The sequence below is a fragment of the Garra rufa genome, chromosome 9, assembly GCF_049309525.1.
Source record: "Garra rufa chromosome 9, GarRuf1.0, whole genome shotgun sequence".
Taxonomy (NCBI): domain Eukaryota; kingdom Metazoa; phylum Chordata; class Actinopteri; order Cypriniformes; family Cyprinidae; genus Garra; species Garra rufa.
In genome coordinates, this window is record NC_133369.1 from 34,677,249 (window position 1) to 34,694,289 (window position 17,041).

Sequence of the window (17,041 nt, forward strand, 5' to 3'; positions counted from 1 at the left end):
GATTTAGATGGGTTCCTTCTCAATCTGTGTTTGTGGTTAAAGATGTCTCTCTTTGTCTGTCCTCAGATGTCCTCAACTGTGTGTGTCTGCACATAGGAATTCTGCAAAGACTGATTTGTTACTCATTTCCCATAAGTTTATGGTTTACACTGTCCTAGCTATGACAGGTTCAGAAGGAAGGCCTTATTCCTGTTTGCACAGCCTCTCTTTGATGAGATTGATGTCACGGCAAACCACTTCATCCAGCTTGTGTTGTAAGAAGTCATATTAAAAAGGTTGAACTTCTGTTTTGATACAAATTAGTCATTCTCTGGATAGGTTTTACAAATATTTGGCATAGCTAAATCGTTTGGCATGCTTTTCTGTACAGTTCTGCTGACAAACTGGCAGTTGATGGGCTTTCTGTGGCCAACACTTGGTGTTACGTTCACTTCAGTACGTTCTAAAGCAAAAATGCGTACCTGTGTTTACACAGAAGTCTCAGAAGTCAGAAAAAAACACTGGTTGCACAAGAAAGACCCCTCATTAGAACAAGCAAGTAGCAAGATTTAGGTATGTTTAATGTACACAGGGACATCTTAGGATCTATATCCATCCATCCATCCATCCATCATTTTTCTCTGCTTGCTGAATGCAAATGTGGATAAACTGATACTTCTGGATCTAAAATTTAAATAACACACTAGTTAAAATTATAATCAAGTGCTTTACATGTGCTTTAGTATGTTAGTCAGCACATCAAAGTGTACTTTAGAACACAACACAAGATTGTTAAAACAGTTTAAAATGTACTTTAACTTTTAATTTGACAGTATTACAGAGCACACTTTTTAAAATGCTGCATCTGTTGATGGTGGTTTAGTAATAACTGTCAGACAATAATATAGCTCACCAAATAGGTTCCTGTTTCATAGCTGTAAGTGGTTACTGCTGTCATCATTACAATTTTTGGAGAAACTGATTCACATTTAAATTCGTTTGTAACTCCTAAAACTTGTATGTGTGCTACGTGTGTACTGTTTTTTTCCTTGTGTATGTATCTGTGTGTACGTATGGGGGTGGATTGTGCACACACATTTGACTCAGTTACTTCAATATTAATGCACTTGATGACTGTAAACAGTCTATAGATAGCCAATGAACTATATTATTTATAATTTTATAAAAGTTATACACCAGTCATGGTTTGGTGTTATGATTTTACAAAAATTCCACAATAAATATTACATTATAATCAAGCAATATTTTTGCTATTCCTTCTCTCTTCTTCTTCTGCAGTCTATTGCTGTGCACCTGTCTCCCTGCGCTCTGGACGCCGGTGAACTGACGTCCATCCTTTCTCCACCTTTTCCTCCTTTTATTCACCTTCCTCTGCCTTGATGCTTCTGTCTTCCAAACTGTTCTTGTTGCTCCCCTTATGCTTAGTTTTCTTAAAGCTTAAAGCAAACCAAGACATAAAGCTCAAGAATTTTATATCTATGTAAATATATGCCTTTTTCTATTGCATTTGATTAGCTTGAGAAGTCAGATGAAGGAATGGAACCGTACAGCATGGTCAGAGTTTTGTAGGCATCAGTCCTGGAGCGCTGCTCTTTATTAACATTTGTTTAAGGAGCATAAAAAAATGATGTTCGGAAATGGTTTGAAGGATGTTAAAGCATGTGATGTAATGTTCACAAGTCAGTGACAGTTTTCAAACCTCATGCGCACAGGTTTTGCTTTACACTGTTGCATGCTGGTTTCTCCAGAAGGGAAAAGTATGTTCTGTTTTGTTTAAAACAACATTACATATACCAGCATGTTTGTATTTATGAGTAGGCAAACCACAGGTTTATGAAGGGCAACAAGAACACAATCAAGAAAAAGAATGTCTTTGTTTACACTCAGCTTTGAATTAGCATGAATGAAGTGCTAAATGCTGTTTAATGAATGGATTTGCCCCCAAGTGTAAGTGACAAACCTTTTTTAGGTTTTGTGCATTTTATGTTTGTCTTTAAGGGTCTGTGTGACTTATTCTTATTAAATGATTTGAGATGTCAGCCCTTCTAAGTTTTATTTATTTACTTTCAATTCAGATTATAACTAACATCTCTTGTGATTTCAGCTGTGAGGTGATTACACTTACAGTAGAGGTTGTTATCCTATTTCATACAAGATTAGTCAGGAGGTTTATGGCCTTAGCTCAACAATGATAACATGGTCAGCTGAAGTGATTCCATATACAAAAAAGGAAATATGATTAGGTATGTCTCCAGGGGATATAATAATTGACATACAGGTCAATGACATTGCGCTTTTTGTCCAGCTCTATTATTTATTCAAAATACTGAATTTAGTTATGTCTTTTATCTCCCTATGCTAAAATAGAGGGCTGCATGAGAATGGTTAAAATGAATTAAGATTTTGTGGGCAAGCATAAAATGTCAGGGTTATACAACTGTCCTTCATAATGAAGAATTCCTTTTAAAAGAATAGAATGCTTGAAAAGTAAATTGTTTGGCATACTATTTTATTATTGGTACTTGGGTAAAAACAGTAAAGAGGTTTTGTTAAAATTTTATTACCATCTAAAAACCTTTGTCTCCAAAATCAGAGGTCACCTAGTGCAAACAGCATGCCAAATAAAGCATAAAACAGGAAGTAATATCATAGAGAGAATCCCTGCAGACCCTTGACTGTAGGTGCATTTCCATTAAAGATTTGAGCAAAACATTTGCGATATTTCATAAATGTCGATAAAAAAATATTTTGAAATGACGGCATTTCCATTAACCATTATGCGATTAAAACATTATTTTATCATCACGCTGACCGATGTTAATAGGATTATGTAATCGCAGCCAGCGCACTAGCCATGTGAAGACGTAGACAAGATGTACACAAGTATCTTTAGTAAGTGTGGAGAGCTGCTTCTGGGATGCTTCTGAAACGTGCCGTGGTATAAAGACAAGCATTGACTAGAGTGGCCGTGATTAGCTCCGGCGGCTGTGTCAGAGCCGTAATGTGCTGTAGACATGTGCAGTTTAAATAAGGGGTTATTCAAGCTTTTATGGCAAGGAAATCACCTCATAATTCAGAGCAGCCATGTATGAAGTGTTTCTTGGAGGTTATAATACGTTAAACAATGATCATGTGACTTTTATGTATGCCAAGTGAGATGTAATTGCGAAAAAAAAAAAAAAAAAACTGTTGCCATTGCAGTTTTGCGAAATATTCCTTTATGGTTTTTTTTTTTTTGTTGTTTTTTTTTGCAATATATGGGAGTTTGGGAGAAATTTACATGTTTTCTTTATGCGTTTTCAAGTCGCGATTTCAATTTGTGCAATTTGAAGGGTAACGCAACTTGTTTCAAGGTCAGTACAGTATGTCACAAAAGTGTCACCCCTCACTTTTCAGCAAACATTTTAGTATATCTTCTCAAGGGACAATACTATAGAAATGAAACTTGGATATATTTCAGAGTAGTCAATGTGCAGCTTCTATAGCATTATAGATTTATTGTCAACTGAAAATGACTCATACAGCCTAGTATGACTCAACATTCTTCCTAGTTTCTGGAGGAAAGGCATCATGTTCTGCTTCAAAATGTACAGTACATAATGGAATCCATGTTTCCCTCAATGAACTGCAGCTCCCTAGTACCAGCAGCACTCATGCAGCCCCAGACCATGATGCTACCACCACCATGCTTGACTGTAGGCAAGACACAATTTTCTTGGTACTCCTCACCAGGGCATCACCACACATGCTGGACACCATCTGAGCCAAACAAGTTTATCTTAGTCTTATCAGACCATACCAGGACATGGTTCGAGTAATTCATGCTCTTAGACAGGTTGTCTTCAGCAAACTGTTTGCGGGCTTTCTTGTGAGCCAGCTTCAGATGAGGCTTCCCTCTGGGATGACACCTACTGTATGCAAACTGACTTGTTGCAGTGTGTGGTGTATAGTGTGAGCACTGACAAGCTGACCTTCTACTTCTGCAACCTTTAAAGCAATGCTGACAGCACTCATGCATCTGTTCTTTGAAGCCTGGTTCTGCACCTGACGCACAGAACGAGTGCTCAACTTCTCAACTGTATTGCTATACAAGCTGCACATTGACTACTCTGAAATATATCCAAGTTTCATTTCTATAAAATTGTCCCTTGGGAAGATATACTAAAACTGAAATGTGAGGGGTGTACTAACTTTTGTGACATACTGTACTGACCTTGACACAAGTTGAAAATGCTAATTAATATTAATATGACTTGACTTGATTGGTATATTGATCTATCATAGGTATGAATGAATCACTGCTTGTTAGCTGAATATACAAATGTAATGAGAACTTAACGCTTGTTCTAAATATTGTAGATTTTTAGGAAATGTTCTTAAAGTGTGGTCAGTGTGGGTCCTAACTGCTTGACATTACATAAGTACAGTTTATAATAAGCCACTGCTTACCAGTATGTGCTATTAATTTCTTAGGAATTTTTAATAAAGTGCTACTTATGGCTCCTGTTGCAAGTATGCTTCCAATGTCAGATTGTGGTGGAAATAAACCAAAGATTGAGTTGAGGAACACCACTATTGCGCAATGATTTGTCACCTGGGAAGATCTCCTTGTGTGGTTTGCCACAAAGTAAGGTGGTTTGTTTCTTTTTTGCATGTTGGTCTGTTGATGAGATCTTTGCATGGGTGTGTATGTAATCAAGATGTCAACAATATCAGACTAAGTAGTGTGGCTCTGATTTCAGGAAAATGTCTAATTTTATGGATGTGACACTGTTTGCTCATGACACAAAATGTCATGTGCCACTAATCGATAGTGCGTGTGTGCGTGCATGCACATAAACTCTCTCTGTGGTTGCAGCTGGCATATACATGAGCTCTGCTGGGAAAGGGTTGGGAAACAGCTTGTGAGTCACAATGAATCCAGGAACAGGCCTCTCGTCAATTTAACTACCAAACCTGAACACACACACATTCACTCACAACACACTCGAGTTCATCCCGGGGTTCCTCTGGCAAATCCTCCTTCATCACTTCTGTCTGATGTGAGTAACCTGAAAAAGGCAGATTTATTGTAAAAACAGATGATTATGTGAGAGATTTTAGGGTTTAGAGCATGAGTGAGAAATCAGTGAGCTGAAGTCATGATGGAACAGCAGAAAAAGAGAGCAGTCTGAGGAATAGGCACAAGAATTTGCACAAGCAGTTTCTCAAGAACAAAGTTATGTTTGGCTTTAATCCATGACCCACATTCCATTTGATTTTATTCACCATCTCATTTTTTTCATATACAAGAATCAGAAAATAAGATATCAGAAAAAAAGCAGATATGTGTAGGGCTAAATAGAACAGATAAATTATTTTGGCTTTGTGTTTTGTCTTTCTAAAACTAAGGTGCTAAGTGGTTGTAAGTGGTGTTCCCCAGGAATGGTTTGAGATTGAGTTTTATTTTTCCCTTGGGCTCATATGTGTGGTTTTTACAATCCATTGCGAATGTTACTTGAAGCCATAGCATAATGTGCAACATCAGCTTTGTTTTATGTCAGGCTGTACGATACAAATTGTAGCCATTACTTTGATCCCAATTGTCCCATTGACAGCTTGTAGGAGCATTTCATCAGCTGATGGTAACAATCCTAGAGATCAAAGAGTTTGCCTAATAACAAGAGAAATCTTTCACAAGCTTTAAAATCTATTTCAGGTGGACAAAATTGTATAATGAGACCAAAACTGTGTATGAGTTTGTTTAGAAGTATCATATCAAACACTGGACTGCAGCATGATTGCAGTCATTTTGATAGTAAATAGTGATTGACCGTCTGGAATCTTCTGAGTCTGTAGCTTCAGCTTCTTTTTCCTTTTATCCTTTAACAAAGTGTGTTCCCTTTAACAAAGTGTGTGTACCGGCACGTTGTGCACTAATTATGTTATTTTGGTTCTGGTGAATTGATTAAGCATGTTACGTAATTGACCCAATCTGAAGTACTGACCCATTATAGCAGAGTTCCTCAAATCTGGCCCTGGGTTTAGCTCAAACCATGATCAAACTGAAAAGAAACCTATACATTTCTAGTAACTCTGAATTGATTAGCTTGCTCAGGTGTCTTAAATCTGCAGGGAAGAGCCTCTCCAGGACCAGATTTTTAGGAATTCTGCATTTTATGGCATACATTACATAAAAATTTTATTTCTGTTTTCAGGCTGGCTGCATTCAGCTCATGAGTCTGTGTCAGAGAAGATGGCAGAGCACGAAGTGGAAACGGTGTCTGTTGCCAGCAGTGAGAGTTTTGCAGACCAAGGCTATGCAGCATCAGAGGGCATGGCCGAGGAGTCCGTCCCAGTCTCTCCTTCTGAAAGGATGCAGTCTGTGTCACCCTTGTCTGGTAACCAGTCCAAAGACTCCAGTGACAGCGATGAGGGTTGTGCGACCTGGGGCTCCAGACAAAGGTATGCTCATGTACACGTTTACTCTAGCTATGAACCACCACAACAGTCAGAAGCCTCTGACACAGGCCTGTTGACAATAACCTGACAGTTCGACACAAAAATTTGATCGTATTTCGCAGTTTACTCAGTAGGTGGCATTTTGTCCGTTGTAGCATATTGAGTATGCCACAAGTTATGTGGAATCTGACCTCTGGATCTGGAAATCCGCTAAAACACTTTCTCCCACAACTGAGGGGCTACCATGGTTTGGCCTGCATGGACAACACTATGGTGGTCTCTTACATCAGTTACCAGGGTGGGCTGTGTTTGTGCCCTGTTTCCAGGCAGGTGCAGCAGATCCTGCTTTGAAAAGAAATCAAACTGGTTTCCCTAAGGGCAGTGTACATTCTAGGGCATGAAAACTTGGAAGCAGACATCCTTTCAAGGCAGGTGCTGAGGGAATGACAACCTCACTCACAGATGTTGGAGTCCATATGGCAAAGATCATGAAGTGAAGAATGAGGAGATAGAGGAAGTGAATTTACTTGCCTCTGAGGAGTAAACCTACTGTCTCCTTTGGCTCCATTGGAGCTGGACACCATGGTACAAACATGACAGAAGCTTCGTCTGTATGCCTTTCCTCCGATAGCTCTGATCCCAGGAATTCTAACGAAGGTTTGCCAGGACCGAGCCTACCTATTATTAGTGGCTCCATTCTGGCCAGCCCGAGTCTGCTTCTCGGATCTAGTGTCTTTTCCAGGACGGCACTCCTTGGGAGATTCCTGTCCAGAGAGACTTTCTGTCACAATTGCAGGGGTCAATCTGGAAGCGTGCCGGAGAGCTGGAAGCCCTGATGGGAACCAGCTCATAGATTTCTGACTCTCAACTGAGGTTGTTGAGATGATTCTGAGTTCCAGAGCTCCCTCCACAAGGAAACTGTATGCCTTAAAGGATTAGTTTACTTTCAAAATAAACATTTTCTAATCATTTACTTACCCCTATGTCATCCAAGATGTTCATGTCTGTTTTTCTTTAGTTGAAAAGAAATTAAGGTTTTTGAGGAAAACATTCCAGGATTTGTCTCCATATAGTGGACTTCAATGGTGTCTAACGAACCTGTTGGGTTTGAGGTCCAAATTGCAGTTTTAGTGCAGCTTTAAAGTTTGTAGTTAAAAAGTATATAATTTTTTTTTTTTTTTTTTTTGTAAATAGCCAATCGTTACGCTAGACAAGACCCTTATTCCTCTGGTGGAATAGTGTAGAGCCCTTTAAAGGTGCATTGAAACTGCAGTTTGAACTTTCAGCCCGTTGGGCACCATTGAAGTCCATTATTTGGAAAAAAATCCTGGAATATTTTCCACAAAAATCTTAATTTCTTTTCGACTGAAGACATCGTGGATGACATAAGGGTGAGTAAATTATCAGGAAATTTTTATTCTGGAAGTGAGCTAATTCTTTAAAATGAAAGATCTTTACAGTAAGTCATGATGTAAACAGTAAAGTGCTCCTCCAAAAGTCTCTCTCAGCAGGGTTATCCCTGCTATGCTTAAGGTATACATGGGCACTATTTCTGCTAACCACGTACCTATAGATAGAGCTTCTATGGGGAGGCACCCCCTTTAAGGTGCCAAATGGCTGAGGGCTATCATCTTTGGGTCCTTTCTGTTTTCCTGGAAGGTTTATCAAAAGCTCCACCTGAGCCATTAGAGTCAGCCTCAGAGAAGTTACAAACTACTGAAGTAGCTCTTCTCCTGCTTAGACTGAGCTCCCTGAATGGGGTCTTGGGTGTCTTTTAAGATTGACCAGCCGGTCATCCTGCAATCATTCTTTCCTCTGCATCATGAATCTCCGGAGCAAGAAAGGCTCCACCTTTTATGCTCAGTCTGGGCCCTTAGGATCTACATCCTCTGCTGAACTAGATATTCCCATAGCGGCAATGTCTCAAGTTAGATTGTGGGGATTCTGTGACGTAGGTGCCCTTTAATGGTCTTGCTGATGCAAAGCATTTTAAACTGTTGAATCTTGCACAGTAAGACCAAAATTGTTTAAGAAAGAAAATATAGTCAGAACTAATTTTATACTAATTTAAAGCTTAGTGTAGCTAGAACTGTTAAAACAATTAAATAGAAAGAAACAGGATATTTTTACCCACATATAGTTGGAATTGTGATGATTTTATTAGCTTTAGATATTTTACATTTTAACAACAACAATCATTTTATATATACCACACTTGATCTACCCCACATAGTTTGTACTCCATAAGATCAATCCATTTATTGGGCTTTTATTTCTCCATTGGAAATGAATCAAAAACTCTTCCAGGCAGAGTGGAGACAAAGCTGAGGATTTATCTCTCTCATTCTCTCTGTTTACTACCATCAATTCATTCCCACTGTTTAGCCAGTCTTACGTTTATCCATTTCCAGCCAGCCGGAGTACCTCCAGGGCTGACTGAGGAGTCTGGCTTTTTAAAACTTGCTTTATGGAGCTGAAAGTGCTGACTGCTATCCAGATGTATGTGTGTGGAGCCTCCGCCAAAGCCTGAAGCCTCACCTCCAGCTCCTCACTCTGGCTCTGTCTCCACTATATGACTCTATACTGTCTTTCCATGCTTTTTCTAGGACAGGGCAATTAGTTTTTCCACTCAGTCATCCCTAAAAGCAGCCTTTTCCAAGGTGTTAAAATACACATTTTTTCTAGGCTTGTCTTCTCATTATATCAACTTACCCAATCATTTTGCAGTGCCTGGTGTATGTATTTAATGTATTTAATTAATGACAGTGTTTTTTGTGAGTTATCAGCAATTCTTATTGTTGATAAATACAACTCTAAACCTCAATGAGCACAGGAAAAAGAGCAAACGAGCACACAGGAGTTGCTCCTCTGATCTAATACTGTAGATCCAGTTGTTATTAATTCATTATTTATTTATTTTTTTTCTCCATTCTCCCTGACTTCAGTCTTGTATGTGAGACTATGTTGCTACACTGATGGCACAAAATAAATCCAATAATTAGACAACAATGCTATTTCTGTTATTCTTATATAGAAATGCAGTATTACTGTGAGAGTAATGATATACTAGAGACAGCTTTACTAAAGTTAGTTACTTTGTTTTACTTGCTTGTTACAAATACACAACCAACTAAGATGATTTATTGATTTCTCAGCAGTGGGAATACTCAGCGAGGACATCAGGCAATCAAGAGACAAAATGGATATGAAGAAGATTACCAAGAGATTACTGCTCAGATACAGCTCACTCTGGCCGATCTAGATGCAAATCTAGCAGGTAATTTACTTATAGATTAAGTTATTGATGAATAATGGCACCTATGACCTATTACATTACGCTAATACACACATATACTGTGACATATTTATATAAACAGTTTGATGGGTTTTATCAAAGAGTTTCGTGACTCTTTAAAAATCTTTTTTTTTTCTACCAGATCTCCAGGAACTGGGTGGGCACCCCTGCTTTAAATGGTCAATTAGTAATTTAAAGGGGTCCTATTATGCTCTTTTACAAAGTCTTTATTTTGTTTATTTTATAACATGCTCTCATGCTTGGTATTTTTTTCACATAATTTACATTGTTACAATAGCTTTCTCCCCAGGCTGGGTTTGATGAAGGTCTGCCTTCTGAAAAACTAAATGTGTTGTGATTGGTTAGCAGTCCCACTGCGTTGTAATTGGCAAACAGCTTAGACTGCGTTTCGGTACTGCCACGCCCCTTCCCGTGTATAACTGCACAAGCTAGATTAAAGTGATTCTTATGTTTTTAATATGGATATTTTACTTACAAAAACACACCGGATTGCTAAAGGAGGATTTTACTGACCCCTCCGGAGCCATGTGAGGCACTTTTTTTATGGATCGACTTGTTTTGGACTGATGGAGAGAAACACTTATCGTTCAGTCTATGCCGTTCTAAATCTTAGGAATGCCAGGATTATTTTTAAAATAACTCTGATTGCATTAATCTCAAAGAAGGAAGTCATATACACCCAGGATGCATGGAGGGTGAGTAAATAATACTCTACAGTAGTGTTGGTCCTTTCGTCAGCCTGCGAGATTGCAGATACATGATATTATCATTATTGTGCAAATTTATTTAATTATTTACATGCCCAAAACCAGCTCCAGCATAAGACTAGTGAAGCTATCTACACTGTATGATGATATAAATCTCTTACCATACACTGCACACGTCCACGGCGCGGCTCTGACGTGGCCACCGATGCTCGTCACTCTAGTCAATGTTTGTTTACATCAGCCACGGCATTGCATGTGTTTCGATCCTCTGTACCGCACTTGTCAACTGCACGGCTCCAGAATGGCTACCGGAGCAGTTTGCGGACATTTTAGTCGATGCTTGCGCTTAGTAGCTGCTCTCTCGCTGAAGCATCCCAGAAGCAGCTGTCCATGTTACATCGCTAAAGTTAGGCGAATACCCCACCTCGTCCCTCCCCACCCATCAACGATTCGAATTTCCGTAGGTGGGATTTATTTGAATGATATTCTAATGGACCGTATTGTGACATCATAGCATCCGGAAAACAAATGCTGCAGTCCAAAGGAGCCATTCGTTGTAGCTCTAGTAGGCATTTTAGTAAAAAAAAAAAAAAAAACTAAAAACTAAATATCTCCCTTTGGAGTGGACTTTGAGATTTGTAACTTTGTAGATGTTTTGTTATGCTCAAACATACACACCACATACTGGCTAAAATTCAAAAAGTGAAAAAGCATAATAGGACCCCTTAAGTAACCATCCTTCCTGGCAGCCTAGCTATCATACAATGAACAATGTTTGAAGCCCTGTGACTAATTTACTCCATAATTGTGTTTTCTGCATATTAGACATTAATCGCTCAGAAGGAAAATCTGTGTTTGTGGATGATGAAATACCTGTGTCCATTGTTGACATGGACATTCCAGTGACAACTATTGATGAAGTTCTCGATGATGACCGGTGCAGCTCAAGTGAGTGCGAGGCAGCATCGTCACCCAGCTCTCAAAACATCACAAGCCAATTGGGTGCAACATGTGAAGCTATCCAAAACAATAACAACAATGCCTGCATGACAGAGGAGAAACATAGAAGTCCATCCTCAGCCACAAAGAAGCAGTCACAAGAGCCTACACTCACAGTTATTGAGAAAACCATGAGTTCATCTCCAACCAATGAGAAGCCATCACAAGACACTAAGCTTGTAAAACAGAAACAGGACAATGTGGAAAAGAAGACTGTCTTCAAATCTGAGACTAAGAGTACAGCTGTAACTGAAGAAGTAAAGAGTCAGAAAGACATAGTATCACAGAAGTCCCAAAGTTTTGTGCGTCCTGCTGTTCAAAAGGTTCCTGACGAGAGACTGAAGACTGCACCTGTGGTTCAGAGGATCAGTACAGAGACTGCTTCTGAGGAAAGAACACCAAATACCAGAGTCCCTACAACTCAGGGTAAGATTACCCTGAGTTCCGTCTCTCGCTTTGGAATGAAAACCTTCACAGTCATCCCTCCAAAACCAGCTGTGTCTCAGACCAAGCCTGCAGGCTCTCTAGTCATAGGTGCCATTAAAATTGATGAACAGGGCAACATGGTGTCACAGAGACAGATTTCTGCTGGTCCAAAGAAGAATGGCAATGCCAATGTTGAAGCTAATACAGAAACATCGCCATTGGACAAAGCCAAAGCATTCTGGAGCACTGCAGAGAAGCAAGACCAATCAACTACGATCAACCGAGGACCCGTAGTAAACAATAAGCATACTGATGTGTTCAAACCCTCGAATGTGTCTGAAGTCTCTAAACTTTCAGTGAAAACACCTCCTGAGGAAACACACAAAGAGGTCATTATATTGGAAAGGAACCCCGTATCTGTAGTGGCAAGTAAGCCTTCAGTCCCAGAGCCTGCAGAAAATCCCTCTTTCACAGCTGAAAAGCAAGGTCTCTCTTTTCTTAAACCCACCAGAAGAACCTCCAGCCAATATGTAGCTTCTGCCATTGCTAAAAACAGTAGCATTCCCAACACTAAAATAGATAACAAGCAAGCGCCATCAGAGCCCATTGTTGGTGTTCAAAAAACTGTCAATCAACAGTTTAATAGCGAAGTTAGACTTCCAAACATACACAAACCTGCAGTTTTCAAACCCCCCGAAAATTCAGTGCCTTCTTTTAGACACCCTAAACACCTGCAAAATTCCCTCAGTCACATTGCAGAAAAGCCAGCAAGTTCTGAAAGGATAAGCATTGTTGAAAAAGGCACTCTGATTAGGGAAGACAGAACCAAATCTCTGGACTCACATCCCTTAAATAACAAAATCCAGCCTTCTACACATATGTCTGCTCACATTAAACCCGTGGAATCATCTTTTGAAGAAGCCACATCAATCAATCAATCCTCTGCCAGACAGACGCCAACAGACACCACACGTCCACTACTTACAAAGAAGCCAGAGTCACACAACTCTGAGATTCCATCTGAACCAAATCAGGGTAACTTGTTTGGACCAGTTAAGAAGTTCAAGCCTGTTCATTTTAAGCCTGTACAGAAGGAAACTTCTATCCATAGCTCGCTGATGGAGGCCATACAGTCTGGAGAGGGCATTGAACGGCTCAGAAAGGTAAACTGTGAATCACAACATGGAAGTAAATGTATCAGCTTTTTTGATAACTCGCAAAAACAAAAAATCTGTCATTAAGTACTCACTCTCATGTCGTTCCAAACCTGTAAGACCTTCGTTCATCTTCTGATCACAAATTAAGATATTTTTGATAAAATCTTAGAGCTTTCTGACCCTGCATGGACACCAATGTTACCACTTTCAGTTGCCAGAAAGGTAACAAGGACATCGATAAAGTAGTCCATGTGACATCAGTGGTTCAGCTGTAATTTTCATGTATATTTACGTAGCTTCATAAAATTGAACCACTGATGTCACATGGATTATTTTAACGATGTCCTTACTACCTTTCTGGCCCTTGAACGTGGTAATTACATTGCTGTCTATGCAGGATCAGAAAGCTCTCGGATTTCATCAAATGTATCTCAATTTGTGTTCCGAAGATGAATAAAGATATTACAGGTTTGGAATGACATCAGGGTGAATAATTAAGGGTGAAATTTAATTAATAATTAAATTTTTTAATTTTCTAGAATTAAAATGAGGATTTGAATGTATTAAATCTATTTAATGTTTTGCTTTTCATATTTTCAGGTGTCTGGCAGCACCGTTAAGAAGCCATCTTACAATGATGCGGATAACGAGCATTCAGCGCTTCTTTCAGCAATAAGAGCTCCAACCAACTCTGCCAGACTGAAGAAGGTAAGCTAAATATTAGTGACATTTAAGGTGTGGTAGGGTTGAAGCAGAAAATTTTCTGGAAGCTTTCCAAAAGTTTTCAAAGAGATATTTTCTTCCCCTTTGCAACTCTAACACCGTGTCTTAACTACACGGGACACAATTCTAGATTGTTCTGATTCTTATTGAAATAACTGAATTTTTGTTTTTCTGAATGTTTTGGTGTTAAATTTTGCACAGCCAACAGTAAATAACAATAACAATGTGACATTTACTTTTACACTTAGACTTTGTAATGTGAAATTCTGCAGGCAAAAAAGTCGGACCGGATGTTAATTTTTTTTAGGGATGCACCGAATGTTCGGCAACCGAAAGTATTCAGCCGAAAATAGCAAAAAAAGGCCGAATAAATTATACCGAACAATGACACGATCAAATAGAGGCACACACTAATGCAGCAAACATGTAAGCAGTGTGGAAGCATTTATAACTGTCTACGAAAGTACTAGGGTCTTTTTGCGGGTTTCCGCCAAAATAAAAGTCAACATTCATAAATGTTAGTATTGTAATTTTACTGTTCCATAAAATAAAATAAAAAAGTAACACAAAAATAATGATTAAATTGTGCTTTGTTGGTAGGATATGTCTACTAGAATGTTAAAAATGTTTAGTGTTAAATAATTATTTTTCAATTGTTATTTTGTAATTGATTTATTTTTTATTTGAAAAGCAAGACAAAACTGTAAAAAGCAAATATTGGCTATTTAATTTATGCAATGGTAAAAAAAAATGGGCAACATACATGGGGGATAAACACGAAAAACTGTGTTCGGTAATCAGCCTTTGGCCCAGTGTGTAATTTTATTCTGCTTCGGCCAAGAATTTTCATTTCGGTGGATCCCTAGTGTTTTTTTATATGCAGCACTCTATATTCTTGAACAGTGCCATTATAAGGAAGTGGCTGAGTAGGCACTGCTTGAATGCCTCATTCATGTTAAGTATAGCAAAGTACTGGCCACACACATCACTGCCAAATCAACCAACTTCTATTTGTCAGTGCTGCAAATTTACGTGTCATAGTGCATCAATCTTGAACCCACTGTTTGATTAAAAAAAAAACTGTTTAAAAAAAAAAATGTTGCTTGTTCATTTTTCAAAAAACTAAATTCACATTGTAAACTATAAATGCCACGTCATTGTTGTCCTTCTAGACCAAATCAGGAGCAGCTAAGGAGTTGGAGCAGCTCAGGAAGCTTGAGGAGGACAGAAACGTCCAAAGAGATGACATCTCACCTCCTCCCACCTCTTCTCCTGTTTTTGTGCCACCCCCACCTCCAGCCTTTAATCCTCCCCCACCCCCACCTCCACCTTCAGCTCCAGTCAAGCCCCCTCTAGTGCTGCCTGCTGGAGGAAACCCAGAGGCGGCCCGAGAGGCTCTTCTGGAGGCCATTCGCTCAGGATCTGGGGCCCAAGGATTGAGAAAGGTAAGAGGTTCATTACAGCTCTAGCTTGTGTCAAAGAAACCTTATAAGGGAAGTGTCTAAAGCAATTAGATTTGAAATTTGCTACTTTTGGCATTATACTTCCATAAAGACAGTAACACCAGTGATACCATCGTACAGATTAAATTGCATTTAAAAAATATGTCTCTTGAATAAAAGACAAAAAAATTACAACTTAAGACTTTCAATTGCACAGGTCCCTGTCACACAGACAAGACGGAAAGTAAACGGCAGACTTGGCACCATCCAGGCAACATCAGCGCTTTCTTATGGACGCTAGAGAAACCTTCACTGGATCACCGTTTGGGTTTACCCATCGCCAAATCTGGTGTTTCAGCATTTATGCTAATGCTGTTGCAGATAATGCTAATACAATATTCACAGCCTTCTTTATTTATAGTAATATGCTGCTTCACATCCGTGCCAATACTAATTTGCCTAGTTTCAGGCAGTTTATGTCCTGCTACTGACATTTTAATGATGACATTGAAGTTCTTTATTAATGCTGCTTTGAGTTAAATTTTTTTCCATGTATCTGCCTGACTTCTATATCTCTATCAGTATTATACCTGAATATATTATGCAGGTATTTGCTGTTTTATCACAGTATAAGGTGGTGGGCTGCAAAAAATCCACCTGCCAATCACAACAGTCTGTGGCTTTTTGATTTTTCTTTTTTAAAGGAACATAAACAGAAAACACTAAGAGATTTTTAATTGTTATTATAAAGGTGTTTCTTTAAATGTTATTTTTATAATTAGTTCACAATCTATTTTCATTAGAAAAGTATATATTGACAATGAAACATTCTTGACACTCTTATTTTTAAAGCATTGTACAGTAGATACACGTCGTATATTTGACCAATACACTAATGCACTTTCTCTAAAACAGATTATTTTGAAAGCCTTATATATACTGTATGATTGGACATAATATAATCAATTCCTTTTTCACCAGTCTGCTGAACAACTGTGATCTAGAGCTGTCATGGCGACTCAGATTTAATTTATTCCACTGCAAAAATCACAGTTAGAGTAAATTGTTTAATATATTTACACAAGTTGTAAATGTATTTATGTTATTGTAACCTAGCATTGTAGACTATATGACAGGCCTGTACAGTGGTAATCTTATTGAATAAATGACTTAGTATAAGTCGACAGGTGGTTATTTTGTAAAAAAATATATCTGACACTAATATAGTAAGTTTTAAATCTGACACTAAAGCATTAGTGTAATGAAAAGATTTTTAAATAATGCTTTTGTAATGTAATTATTATTATTTTTTGATTGCTGCACAAACTGAATCAAACTTGTAAATCAATAAAAATATTTTACAGTCTTTCAGTTTACACTGCTTGCAGAGTTATTTTGAGAAAAGAAAAATTGTATGCATACACTCTAAAAGCACTCTAACATTAACAATGTTGTCTGGAAATGGTGCAGTTCATGTTACTGTTTTAGTCTAGATGCCATTGGCATTGCTTGTATTTTGGCAATGATTGTCATTGTACTGAACTTCTAAGCATAATAAAATAAAACACAAGCTCCAAGCTGCAGACACAAGACCAGATGACTTAAAATATCACAACTCAAATGAGAAATTAATTGTAAAAAGTCTTTATATGGTTTGCAGAATGCTATGTTAGGTTTTTATTTCAAGCAGCTTGACAGTACATTGGACAGCATTTTAGAGCACTAATGCATGATTCTGAAGGTTCATCTCCTGTCAGGAAAAACTAGCTTGTCATGCAAGATTATATACCTCTTGCACCATGTCTTCGTTTATCACTCAACTTGTTCATC

General features: G+C 38.4%; 1 protein-coding gene across 5 annotated transcripts in view; it reads left to right on the forward strand.

Moving 5' to 3' along the window:
* Positions 1-16,587, forward strand: part of cobl (cordon-bleu WH2 repeat protein) — a 147,380-nt gene extending 130,793 nt beyond the window's left edge. For all 5 annotated transcript variants that reach the window (XM_073847917.1, XM_073847921.1, XM_073847918.1 and 2 more), the window contains 6 exons: positions 6,198-6,444; positions 9,597-9,718; positions 11,290-13,052; positions 13,647-13,754; positions 14,942-15,214; positions 15,429-16,587. In XM_073847917.1, coding sequence (XP_073704018.1) covers positions 6,198-6,444; positions 9,597-9,718; positions 11,290-13,052; positions 13,647-13,754; positions 14,942-15,214; positions 15,429-15,512 — 2,597 coding nt within the window. In that variant the 3' untranslated portion in view covers positions 15,513-16,587. The remainder of the gene's footprint in view (positions 1-6,197; positions 6,445-9,596; positions 9,719-11,289; positions 13,053-13,646; positions 13,755-14,941; positions 15,215-15,428) is intronic.
* Positions 16,588-17,041: the final 454 nt, after the last annotated feature.